Below are 13,577 nucleotides of genomic sequence, written 5' to 3' on the forward strand. Positions count from 1 at the left end.
GTGAGTGACAAACTGACAGATGCCAAACAGAAAAAAGACGAGGCAGGAGGCCCTTGAGCTGAAAGCAAAGGACGTTTCATGCTGCCTTCAGTCTCCACACATAAAAAGATTTGCTAAAACCGCTGCAGCTGCCACCTCAAGATAGATAGATAGATAGATAGATAGATAGATAGATAGATAGATAGATAGATAGATAGATAGATAGATAGATAGATAGATAGATAGATAGATAGATGGACCTTTATGGTGTCTAATCACATCTTTGACATAATGCATTCTGTTGCTCAATCGGAGCAGATTAACTGTGGCATTTCCAGGGTGAAGGGTTCGATTCCCACTGGGGCCACCCGTGCTTGTGAAGGAAAAAACAGGTTCACTCATGATAATCTAATGAAGCCTGGATAAAAGCATTGGCACATCCTCCACGTCTCCTCTTCTGCAGCTCATCTACAAGCTTTTTATAGCGCGGTCGAAGGGAATAGGCGTCTATATCACCAATGAATATAAATATTTGGATCTTTTTGTTCATACCATTTGGCAATATTACATCTCGGCGCTCGCTCGCTCATAAATTTCCATCTCTCCCATCCCTCCTCTCTCCCTGGGTTTCCCACGGGAGGTGCCAGACGGCCAGTAATTTGGTTGTCTTGGCTCGTCTGGAGTAACACCTGCCCCCTCTCTGGGGAGGCAGAGAGCCTTTCAGCCAGGAGCACACATGTAGGCTACCACTGCCTTTAGCTGCTGACCACTGTGTGTGTGCAGGGTGAGTTTTCTGCTATCTGCATTGGTTTGCACTTATTTCACCTTGCCCTGTCAGTGTGTATGTGTGTGTGTGTGTGTGTGTGTGTGTATGTGTGTGTACAACAGGCTAAATGTGAGTGTGTGTGTGTGTGTGTGTGTGTGTGTGTGTGTGTGTGTGTGTGTGTGTGTGTGTGTGTGTGTTCAGGAAGCCATTTGAAAGCTTGTGCGCTGATTTGCATGAGAACTTATATCACCTCGGCACACGTGCGTGTGCGCACGCGTTCTACAGGAGCGTGACCCTGACGTCACCGTGCGCCATCACCGCGATCAGCTGAATAAGAGCTGCTCCCTCATTATTTTCTACATTAAAAAAAAAAAAGTTTCAAGACAGGAAAGGTTTTTTTTTTTCAAGTATTTCCGTTTTAATTAAAAATAACACCGGAAAATATGAAAAGTTTGTCCATTAGAAACCAGCTGTCACGATACCTCTACTACAAAAGATCTGCATAAAGCAACAAGTAGCCTACACAACCCTGAAGAGACAAAAAATCTTTGGATAGAGGATATGTTTTTTTTCTTCTTCACTATAAAATTACTTATTGAATTTCGTAATACAAAGCAGACAAATAAATAAACCGATCCATCAAAGTAAAAACATCAAAACATTGAGGATAAATTCAGGCTATTTTTCGAAATTATTCATATTATTTTTTGGTAACAGCAAAAAGAGGTTTGCCTCTGAACGGTGTGATAACCCCTTGGTGGTAGAAACTGTTTGACATAATCATTCTCCGCATGATGACACTATTCTGTCATTTTTTAATCGAATGATTTGTTTTTTAAGCAGCCCAATTCGTTTTCTGAGCAACCTCTGAACACAACAAATTAGGGAAACAAACATTTATGGGGCCGTGGAGCTCCATCTTGAAGTGCTTATCGTTGCTATTGATAGACAACAGACGTGACATTAAAACCCCAAATTAAAAAAAAAATAAGACATCAAACATACATCAAACGAATAAGTTATGCTATGGATTAACAGAAAGTGCCATTTTTAAGAGAACACCATCACTTTCCAAGTTCAATTTCACAGCCTAAAATATAGAAGCAACAAACAATATACATTTATACAAAAAGACGCCAGCCTATGATATCAACATAAATAAATCAGCCTTAAATATTAACACAATTAAATAAATAATTCATACACTTTTTAAAAATGATTAAGGTCACAATTTTATATGTCATAAGTGGCACTTACGCATTGAATCCTTTTTTTTTTCTTCCTTTACGGAAAACATCGTCTAAACTAGATCTAAAGCAGCTATCTCGTTTACATCCTTTCGTTTCGATCTGAAAAATGCCCCAGTGTTTGTTTCATGACACCTCGAAATGACACAGTGAGGAGGGGGGGGCGCGAGGGGGGGGGCTTTTTTTTTGTATATTCGTGACATCAGGTGGGATTAAACTGATCAATTAATGTGGAGATCAAATTAAAGTTTCTCTGGAAATTTCTGTTTGACATTCATGATAACCCCCCCACCACACACACACACACACACACACACACACACACACACACACACACACACACACACACACACACACGCATTCTCGCCACTGGATCTTTTTTTGGGGGGGGGGGGTCATGAAAGCCTGCGGGCTCGTGCAGCTCGTCCTCCCTCACTGTATGAACGGAAAAGGATCTTTCTTCTCATTATTGCATCTCAAACGACTCGTGCTCGTTCAGTGGGCGTCTGGAGGCTTTCACCCGGAGCAAACTTCACGCCACAGTCAGCAACACTGGACTCAGACTGGGGGGGTCAGCTCTGTCAAATCAAGGTACGGCAAAGTCCCAGCATCCGGGAACAGGTGGGCGTCAGATTGATGGATAGATTTAGGCCCTGAAGGCTGAACTGGTGGACTTGTTTGTTTTTTTTTTAAAGGATTTCAAGTTTGTTAGTGTGGTGTCATTAAAGATTTAATTAAAGTCCTTAAAGTCAAAGCCGGGAGCTCGTGTCACAGCGCATATGTAGCCTAATGAGCCAATCACGAGGCTCAAATCTCGGGCAAAGTGTAATTTTTCTGTCTTCCGTGAATTATTATTATTTTGATTCTGTAATTTATCTCAGGGGGAGCCGGCTGTCAAGAATACAATTCATGACGTTTCACCCGGAAATGGATCAAATTTAAAGGTTTGCGCAAACCCTCAGCTGTGGGAAGCTCTGAAAACACCAGCTTTAAATTTCCCCGTCATCAGTCAACCTTGCCATTGGCCAATTGACGCCCAGCACGCGCTTGAGTCCAAACTACCAACCCAGCCGTTTCTGTCTCACTTTTAGACATCCAGCACGTGATTGAGATAGGAGATGTAGCATATAGCCAGTCTGAGGATCTCGATCTTAGAGAGTTTCTTGTCTGGGGGCAGGGTGGGGAGTAATTTCCTCAGCTCCGCGAAGGCCACGTTGAACGCCTCCACCCGGATCCTCTCTCTGGTGGCGTGGGCCGAGCGGTACTTGGCCGTGGCCCTCCGCCTCCTCCTCTTCTCCTCCCTGCTCAGGGGCTGGTCGGCTTTGCACTTGGCCCTCTCCTCGCCCTCCGCCGGCTCGTCCGAGCCGCAGCCAGCCGACTTGAGGCCGTTGAGCATCGTCTCCGGGTCGGACTGCGTCCAGGAGAGGTCCGCCTCAGCCTGGTCCGGGCTCAGCATCATTTTTGCTCTCGGCGCTGGCAGTCACTCCTCCTTAAGAAGCTGCAATGTGGACAAAACCAAGAGTTAAAACACTGATTTGAGCTGTTCTCTCCCCACGCAGCCCAAGGTGAGCTGCACCTGCGTGCTCTGAATCTTCTGCACGGAGCCTGCAGAGCATCTCCTCTAAATACGTCTGATCGAAACTCACGAAGAATATTAAAAATGTCAGTTAAATGTAAATGTTTTGGGTGTTTTTTCCATCCTGGGGCCACAGTTTGAGAAATCCCACAGCGGGTGCTTGTTTGAGTGCCAGGGCCCCCCATAAATCCAAAAGCAGTCGACGTTCGTTGCATAATAACATTAAACTCCATAAATAATGAATGGCTCGAAAAAGTCGTGTAATGGTTAATTTATCAAAGCCCGAGGCCTTAAAAAGGGCCGAGCAATCGGTAAAAACACGACATTTTCAAAGTGTCTGATCAGATTTCTGCTTCATTTTTTATTTGCTCGCCTTTTAGATAAAGATAATGTAGGTTGTGATCATTTATGAAGGAGAAACTCCCCTTTTTTTGTGAATTAACATAATCAGAATTGGCCATCTGTCACAGTGTGATGAACACATCTGCTTGGCTGAGGCCACAGTGACTTGACAGCATGGAGGCATAAGACGGCAAAAATAATGTTGACATCTGCTGGACGTGATGTTTGTTTTTAGAGAAGCAGGAAAGTAAAAATAAGAAGAACGAGTGGAGCAGAAAAAGACACAAATAGGTGATGGAGGGACAGATATTTTAAAACAAAGTGTGTGCAGATTTTTCCCACATTTGAGACTCACCTTGACAAAGAGTTGGGAGGCAAAAAAAAAAAAATGTCTGGAAACGAACTTAAAAAACGCTCTTGAGCGGAGCTTCAACTCCAAATTAACTCATATTCCAGCGAGCAAACAACCATCAGGTGTTACACGGACGAGCCTCACGGAAACGAGAGATGGAGAAGATTCAGAAAAACAAACTAGTTTTACTTTTTCAGCCCGCGAACTTGCAGCGTGGGCATCGCACGAGGCCGAGCGTCAAACAGTCCCGAAGTGAGAGGAACGCGATCAGGCGGCGAGAGGAAGAGGATGATGAGGGTGTGCGCGGGGATCAGTCAGCGCCCCGTGTGATGCCGGCGATGGAGAGACAATAGATGAGGTGGGCAGATAGTGGAGAAAGTGCGGCCGGGGCTACTCGTCCATCCGCCTGTGGAAGATGGAGATAAAGGGGCGAGATAAGCGCGGCTCGCCGCGTCAGGGAGGCAGCGGATCGGAAGCGGCGCGCAGATAATCCGCCTCTCTGCTTGTTTTCCTCCAGTCTTTCTTCCACCGAGTGTCATATGCGAGATAAGATCCAAACGATCCCGACTAATAAAGGCTCACTTCAGGGACGGAGGGGATGGAATATATTTGAGGAATGGTATTGTCTAACACCGCCCCCCTCCCTCCCTCGCCCTCCGCCCCCCCCCCCCCCCCCCTCTCTCACACACACACACTCACAAACACACACCTCCTCCCTCCCTCTCTCTTCACGCCCCTCAGCCCTCAAGCGCTCTCCCTCCCGTGGGAGTAGTGGGCAAAGGGAAAGCAGAGATGTGTGCATGATAAAGGATGGCCAAAAAAAATTAAAGAAATAAATAAATAAGTAAAATACGCTGTGAGTTTGTGCACGTGCGCATGGTGTCGGTGCATAGAGATGATTAAAAAAATTAACTCCAAAAATGATTTTATTTTTCTCCACCGTCATAATAAGATAAGATAAGATAAGATAAGATAAGATAAGATAAGATAAGATAAGATAAGATAAGATAAGGGATCATTTTCCCCAGGGGGTAAAATTCAACAACAGCTTTTGGAAAACGATCAAAGTGTATAATTTGATTGTGAGTGAGAGCATCAGAGACTGAAATGAAACTTCTTCTTTGCTCATATTTGATTCCTTGTTTTCATAGAGATATGGTGAGTTTACTCATCGACGTGTTTGATTTGTCACTGTTAGTCCTTAATGATTCCTACCAGCTGTGGCAGCTGGACACTGCTACACCTGTGGGTGGGACTGCAAGACCTTTATTTCCTCACTGGCACACCTGAGTCACACACCTGAGCATTGTGCTTTGGTTAATAAAAGCAGGGATTAAAACAATAATTCTACCTTTTGTGTTTGTGTCATTAGATCTGCATCATTTTTCCTTTTCTTCACACGACACACATCAACGTTTCATATTTGCTTCCTCGTTTTCATATAAAATTAAACATTTTTTCTTCACATCTTTCAAATATATTTGTGATCGCTGTATTAGTTTTTGATGATATAAATAATAGAATAGAATAGGATAAAAAGTAAAAGTACAGATGTGTTATCACTGTGTTCTCTGGCTGATGCATCAGTGTGTTTCCTGTTGGAGGTGCTCCAGGTGGAGCCAGGTGAACTACTTTATATGCAGTTAGTTCAGTCCAGTGGTTCCCAACCTGTGGGTCGGGCCCCTCCAGGGTCACAAGGTAGAGCTGCAGGGTCATGAGAGGATTAAAGACGAGAGGAGAGACTGGATTTCTTCAGCATTACGTCGTATTTTCATGTTTTCAAATAGGACTTTAATGTTAGATATGAATCTGCAAGGTAACAAGTAACCGCAGCTGTCAAATAAATGCAGTTTAAGTGCAACATTTCCTTTTGAATTTCAGTGCAAAGTGGCAGAAAATGCAATCACTCTGCTAATTTGTGAGGAATATTTTCCCTGGATGTGTGCGCTTATCCAGATGGCTGTGGCTACACTTATGGGTGGGACTAACGCGTCCTGCTGCCCCCTGTTGCATCTGTCACACATTCAGGTGTGCAAAGATGGTTTTTTAGGCTCATGGAAAAGCAAATCTGATCAAATTCAAAATAATTGTCACACTCTAATAATAAATTTCAGGTGCTGTTGCCAAAATATTTGAGAGCAGACTCTGAGTTTGCCGGTTTGGGCTTGAAATGTACTTTTCTTAAAGCAACGGGGAGAAACGTTCCCATTTTCCTGCACGCTGTCTTGCTTACTGCAGGTTTATCTGCTGGTAATTTCATACGATCAGCAGACGCATCATATTTTACTTTTATTCAAGTCCTGCTGCCCACCTGTCACACACGCTCAGAGACACAGCCTCCCTGGCTCTGGGATCAAACTGACAGTATTTTTAACGCTGTAATAATGTAGATTTATGTGTTTTGACGTTGCCTGTATTTATCCACAGACACAAATCTGCAGCGCCAGAGCAACGATTTTTAAAGAAATCTTGACCGAGCCTTCCCTTCTCTCTTTCTCTTGCTCCGCTCTTCCCATCATGCATCCCTGTGCCCACTGGCACCACCAGCATTGGGTCAGGAGGGCATGGTTCCAGAGGAGGGGCAGTGGCCAGTGAGTGTGGGGACTAGCTGCGCCTAACGAGGTGATTAAAACGATAAGGGGAAGCACGGATGACTTGCCGTGGCCTGCAGCCACCGCCATGCTTATTGCCACCACACACACACACACGCGCGCACACACACACACTGTGAGGGACAGAGAGAAGTACTACAACAGTGCCAGAAGGACCATATCAGTGAAGGCTCAGCATGCATGTGCGTGCGTGCGTGAGAGAGAATGTGCACATGTGTGTGAGATGACGGACAGCTCGCCTTGGGCTCCGGCCGGTCCGTGGAGTGTGTGTGACACAGAGAGACTCACAGCGGGGTGTATCGGAGACATGTCAGGACCAGAAGACAGAGGCCTCCTGACAGCTGGAGCCCACGGACACACACAGCACACACACACACCCCCACCACCCTAATTGCTCCACAGACGGAGAAGTGGAGATGCTTGGTGGTCTGCGTCGCCCGGACCCCTCCTCAGTCCGTAAGGCCCTCGGCCAAAGACATGAAGGACCCCTCCAAGGCTGTTTTGTTTGTGCCTGCTGCAATTACATCCCCCAGCTGATGTACTGACTGTGTGGACAGGGAGGCAAACTGCAGGGAGGTGTAGTCACCAGAGAGCGGTCATTTCAGTCAGAAGGATGACGTTCGCTTTAGTCATGACGTTTGCTGGGAAAAGACATTTGTTTTTATGCACTGAAGCTCACATGAAGCCACACTTCTGCATGAGACAATGACTGTTGTGACACACAGGCAGCGATCGGACGTAAGACTGTGAACATTAATGACACGATTGAGTATTTTTTAATTTCCGAGGCTTCATCTTGTAGTTAAGGCTGCTCTGATCGATGTTAACAATGAATCAAAATGACAACTTGTGTGTGAAAAATTATACTTGCAGTGACAAACCCACAGAGAAACACCACCCGACACTGCGGTTCAGCTCAGCGGAGCCTCTTCAGCATCTTTCAGTGTTTTTCTTTCACTGTCTGCAACGTTTCAGTTTTGGCAAACAGCAAAAAGGCAAAGTTAGCTGCTCGCTGGTGAGCGTTCAGCAGCTGAAGAGCCACATGTTTCCTTCAGGAGCCGGTGGAGACCAAACACAGAGCTTAAAGGAGAGTGAATGCTGGGAGGTAGAACGTCTGCGAGGCCTTTGAGTCAAGAAAAAGATGAGTGCGTCTCAGCACCCTGTCTAAAGGAATAAGGTCACAGATCACTTTGTCTCTATTTATCCAATAAAACATGTGAGATGATGATAGCAGACGCTCTCCATATTCAAGGAAAACGTTTATCTCTTCTCTTCTTTTTCATTTATTTTACAGCAATGTTTAATTTGTCTTCAACACGGCTCACAAATATGTAAAAACACACCCAGCGTACTCATTCAGCGCGGCTGATCCAGCAGCCTATTGACGACTGATGCTTTTCACACAACTCAAAGAGGTCACTATTGTTGCATTAAAGGAATATTTCAACCCCAAGGCTGCGTGGTGAAATGTTTCATTTCGGCTCTTGCAAGCTATTGAAATGAACAAATCCAACTTGTTACACCTGTAAAAAGCACACAAAAGGCTGCATTTATACATTTCAGGGTGAAATGTTCCTTTAAAAAGACCACTTTAGGGACAGAAGTTTAGTCTGGGCTGAAACGCCCCCTCGCTGTGCTTCCCATAATCATTGAGAACTGGCAGACACGCAGGAAGCTGCACACTGATTTGTGCTTATGATTATTCTTTGCAGGGCTTATATCACCAATGCAGCTGAGGCCTAATATTGCAGAGTTTCTGCAGAAATAAGATGCAAATTTGAAACCTGATTTTTTGGAAAGGATCCAAAATTGAAATACTTTAAAGAGCGTAAAAATCCCCTTTTCGTGCGTGTGGGTGGTCGTCATTTTAAAGGAGCTGTCATCAGGAAGAGATGCCACTCTGATGAGACGCCTGCGATGGAGTTATTTCTCTAATCAGTCAGAGCTCAGCGGACCCCACAGCTGTCTGAGCCGCTTGTTACGACAAAAAAACACCTTGAACTTGTGTGACATACATCCCACCTGTCACCCATCACGCACTCACACACATACACACAGTTTTGAACATTCGGGGAGCAGTGGGATGGAGCTGTGAAATGGGAAGGATTAGTCACTTTGTCAGGAGATGTATGAGGCTTCTCTCAGGTGCACGGCAAGCCACAGGGGGCATCCGGGACCAGAGAGGGGAGAGGGGAGAGGGGAGAGGGGAGAGGGAGGGAATCGGAGGCCGGAGAGAGGAGCAGAAAAATGAAAGAGTGCAGAAATGAAGACCAAGTGCAAGACACAAAAAGGAGAAAGTTGTGGCGACTGAGCGTTTAGTCCCAGAAACTCTAAAGCTGACAGTGATGAAGCTCGACTCGTCACATTTGCATCGCTTACATCACTGCGACACACACGCACAGGGGAACACTCTGGGCAGTGTGTGACCGCCAACTCGTCCATGTGTTGTGTTCTGTCTTTTCTTCCAGGGTAGTGAAATAGGCAGTGGCCTGGACCCTGGCCTTGTGTGTGTGTGTGTGTGTGTGTGTGTGTGTGTGTGTGTGTGTGTGTGTGTGTGTGTGTGTGTGTGTGTGTGTGTGTGTGTGGTAGAGGAAGGGGGGTGGGGGAGTGTCAGTTCAGGCCTGAACAGGAGGTGTGGGATCCAGAAAGCTGGGGGTCCCATGTGAGAATGTGGCCATCGTCAGCGCTGCCGTGGCAGGCCTCGGCACCATCTGTGCTCCCAGCAGGGCGCCCAGTGCGTTCTCCGCCACCCAGACACATATGGACACACAAAGGTGCTCACTTTCTCTCGCTCTGTCGCATGGATGTGCAGGCGCACACACGCACACACACACAGAGTGGGAGCAGATAGAAAACACTTGGGAGCGAACAGTGAGCGATGGGAGGAAGGATGATGAGTTTGTTGATTGTGCAGCGAACAGGATGATAGCGTCTTGTTGACGATGCTGACATGAGTGTGATGACTTCAGAGAGCAAGAGGAAGCGTTATTAGTCAGCAAACGGCCCAGCTGTGCTCGGCAGTTCACACAAAACCACGTTTCACTCCCTCGTTACACGGAAAAACTTATGCCAGCTTACATTCGCCATAAATAAAGATCACGAGTTGTTTGCATTTCACATAGAGCCAGTGTCCTGCTTCAGCAAATGTCAACAACTTCTTACATTTTACACTCATCATCATGGAAATATCGTTATGCTGCAAAGCTGGTTCTAAATCAGTTTGTCATCGGTCACCGTGACACCAAGTGGAGTCTTGAGCTGGAATAAGGAGCATGTTAACCAGGTGTTTCAATCAGCAGGAGGAGTAACAGGACGCCTGCATCCTTCTTGGTAATTGTGCGTCATGGCCAGCACAGCTAACGTCACATCAGGTAAGACACGACAAGTTTAGTTTTGATCAGCTGTGAAGTCAGCGCTGACATTTCTTCTCTCACTGCTCTGTATGAGTCTGAGTTCCAGCTTTCAAGTAATAGACAGGTCCAGTTTGGACCTGTGAAGACTGGATCCAGTCCTGACTCCATCTCTTCCCCTCCTGTTCTGCACAGACCTACATTTTCTGTTTCCAGCGCCTCCCTTACCTCTTCCTCCTGCCTGCTGACCCCCCTGTCTTGGCCCCCAGCCCCCACTCTCAAGCTGCACCTGCCTCATTTACCGAGTAGCTGAGCTCTCCTCATCCACCCCGCACCTCCATATTTCTCATACCTAGCACCCCGGCCGGCTGCCCCTCTCTCTCTCTCCCTGTGGCCCCCCAGTTTCCCCCAAGTGGCCCCCGTTGCTCCATCCAGGGCTTCCAGCTGGCTGATGAGTTCATTAGGCCCAGAGCTCTGCCAAGGAGCATAGCGCTGTTCGGGCCAAACCAGGAGGCCATCAGGGGGCCCCTGGTGGTCATTGGGCACAGACCATAGTCATTGGAGGCAGGACAGAAAAGTCCCAGAATGTCCCAGATGTCGATATTCAGGCTCTGTGTCCGCTCTTGGAGCCGGAAACTGTGATTTTGAACATTAGCAATCTGGTTTGGGGCTTGTTTCTCCCTGAAACTTCAGCGGGAAGAGCGCGAGGAATCGTGGTTTGAAGGGGTCCACATAAACAATGAGGGAAACAGATTTCTAATAATCCCCACAGGTCACAGTGACATCTGGCCCCACACTTGAGCGTTGGCTCAATTAATTCGGAAAACACAAAACAAAAAGCGCTGGGGGCAAAGATCTGGGGGGACTTAACAGGCCGCTTTGTATGTGTGTCTATCAGTGTGTGTGTGCGTATTGATTGTGGCATTTGATCAAGTCAACTGCGGTGCATGTGTGTGTGAATTCTCTTCAAATTAGTGGAGGTATACAGCTGCTTTCCTGACAGGCAGATTCCTCTTTTCAGACAGAGATAATGACACAAATGCAACTTTTCCGTCCATTACCTCTGATGCAGCGCTCCACCTGCAGCTTCAGCCTCACCGCCTCACTTCTTTACTTCCCTCCACTCTCACCTTTTCCCGCCTCTGTCCTCTGCTTCCTTCCTCTTGGCAGTGGGTCAGCTGGGGTCGGGGCCTCCGTGGCTGGGCTCAGGTGGAGCCTCAGCTGGCCAGGAGGGGGGGAGGAGAGGTGAGGAGAGGAGAGGAGACGACGAGGATTCTGTCCCACAGGCGACCCAAGAGGGAGCCCGTCAAAAAACAGGGAACAAACACGTGCATCCACGCAAGTTAAAAAAAAAAAAAAAAGACAACAGCTTTGTCCCTCACCCCTCTTTCTACACCTCCCCCATCTTCTCTCTTCCCCTCTCTCTCACTCTTTCTCTCCTGGGAGAGGCCTGGCCGGGCTTGGCCTGAACGCCATCTGCTGCATAATGTAACGGGATAGAACTCCAAATCCTTCATTTCCACTCGCTGCCTGTCATCTGTGTGCGTGTGTGCGTGCGTGCGTGCGTGCGTGTGTCCACTCGTACAGTTGCATATGCACACATACACTGAAAGGGTGTGAATGTCTGAGCGCGTGTGAGATCTCATTTTACGGATGTTGTGACATTAGCTCGTCCAGCGATGATGTTGACTGATGGGTTTGATGAAATAAAAGGTGACGCCAAATATGTGTGTGTGGGGTTTTTTTTAAGGGATTATTCCGCCGTTTTGAATATGCAAGTCCGACAGTTTCACAGCATCCGTGGTGGAAAAAGAGGCAACTCCTCCTCAGGGGCAGCGGAGTTGTCGTCGTCGTCTGCGGATCCGAATGAAACGCTCTTTAAACACGAGCTCCTGGGAAATCTTAAAAACCGCGTGGAGCTCGGAGTGGCTCCCTGCCAGAGATGTCACAAATTTGCTTTTTGTTTACAAGTTAACAAACAAAAGTGCACACACACGGAGTGGTGTTTAAGCGCCCCACCCCTCTCCGCAGCACCGGTAACCCGGAGGTGCAAAGAGTTGTCCCTCCAGGTCCCCGCGGGGCCGCTGTGAATTGGGGGGCCATCTGTTTTCTGGTAATAAGCTTTCTCTTCATTCATCCTTTCTCTCTCTTTCCCTCGTCTCCACGTCTTCTTCCTGTCTGTGTTGCGTGTTTGCTTCCACTCGTGTTTTGGAAGGGTTTCTGCCCTCCGCACGCGCGCACAAAAGACATGAAAAGACGCAGAAAGACGGAGAGACGTGGCTGAAGAGCGCGCGCTGCTCCTGGATACAAACGCTGTGAGTGGAGGGAACAGAGACATGGTGAAATATCACAGCATGAACCCTGAACCCTGACCAGCTATCCATGGCTGCTGACATAAAGTAAACGTGACACATCCCTCCTCGCACAAACCCAAACCCCCTCCAGCTGCTGGCCCGCATTACATTTTATTTTCTTTGTTTCATTGGTGTTATATGGTGGCTCTGGCAGCTAGCTAACGCACGAAACACGCAAATGAAGACAACATCTGAACCAATTTAAGAACTCAAGCGGAGCATTTAGAAAAACAAAAAGCTGCAAAGTGAGAAAACACAATCAAACGCACAAAGGCCAATAAAAACAAAGAGCCAAACGCAGAGAGGCTGCAGGAGCAGGAGACTCTGTGTTTCTAAATTCCACATAAACTCACAGTAAATTAATGATCTCTGTCTCAGCAGTTCTTTTATTCCTCTGCGCATTTCTGTCTTAGGACAACAATCATTTCAATTCTGCTGAGCTGAACTCAGCACGTTGCCTCTGACCCTGCTCCCATCATCCTCCTCTGCTGGAGCCGTCACCTGACCGGCGAGCCGCTGACGGCTGCCTGATTGTTAAATTTTGCTTTGGAGAAACATTTGGTATTAGATGGCACTGGATCGATCAGGATGGTTGCCATGGCTACGCTGGGATGTGATGGGGAGAGGCTGAAGGGAAAAGGGAGCAGGGGAAAGTGGATTTTAAGTTCAGGCACACACACACACACACACGCACGCACGCACGCACACACACACACACACACACACACACACACACACACACACACACACACACACACACACACACAGCAGAGCGTCTGAATGAAGCTGTCCAAGGTCCAGCTTGAAAAGTGCACATCTCCTTTTCTTTCATAACTTCCCTGCTCGCTGTATTGAGCAGTGTTAAGGACAAAAACATGTCTGCAGCTGTGTGCCTGCTGCTGCACGGACACACCAACCCAAGCCTAACATCACATTTATGTGCCATTATGGGCTGTGCATGACAACGTCGATATGTCACCTGATATTGTTCATTATCCC

General features: G+C 47.1%; 1 protein-coding gene across 1 annotated transcript; it reads right to left on the reverse strand.

Annotated features, from left to right (window-relative positions):
- Positions 1–1,149: 1,149 nt before the first annotated feature.
- Positions 1,150–4,850, reverse strand: nhlh2 (nescient helix loop helix 2). The gene is made up of 2 exons (XM_070994066.1): positions 4,266–4,850; positions 1,150–3,490 (listed from the first exon to the last, which is right to left on the reverse strand). Exon 2 carries the CDS (start codon positions 3,449–3,451, stop codon positions 3,080–3,082), a length of 372 nt encoding a protein of 123 aa, XP_070850167.1. The 5' UTR covers positions 3,452–3,490; positions 4,266–4,850; the 3' UTR covers positions 1,150–3,079.
- Between the last annotated feature and the right edge of the window lie 8,727 nt (positions 4,851–13,577).

The sequence above is a fragment of the Chaetodon trifascialis genome, chromosome 24, assembly GCF_039877785.1.
Source record: "Chaetodon trifascialis isolate fChaTrf1 chromosome 24, fChaTrf1.hap1, whole genome shotgun sequence".
Classification (NCBI taxonomy): Eukaryota; Metazoa; Chordata; class Actinopteri; order Chaetodontiformes; family Chaetodontidae; genus Chaetodon; species Chaetodon trifascialis.

What these genes read in the sequence shown, in the direction of transcription:
- nhlh2 (XM_070994066.1), bottom strand. Translation starts at nt 3,451, where the DNA reads ATGATGCTGAGCCCGGACCAGGCTGAGGCGGACCTCTCCTGGACGCAG.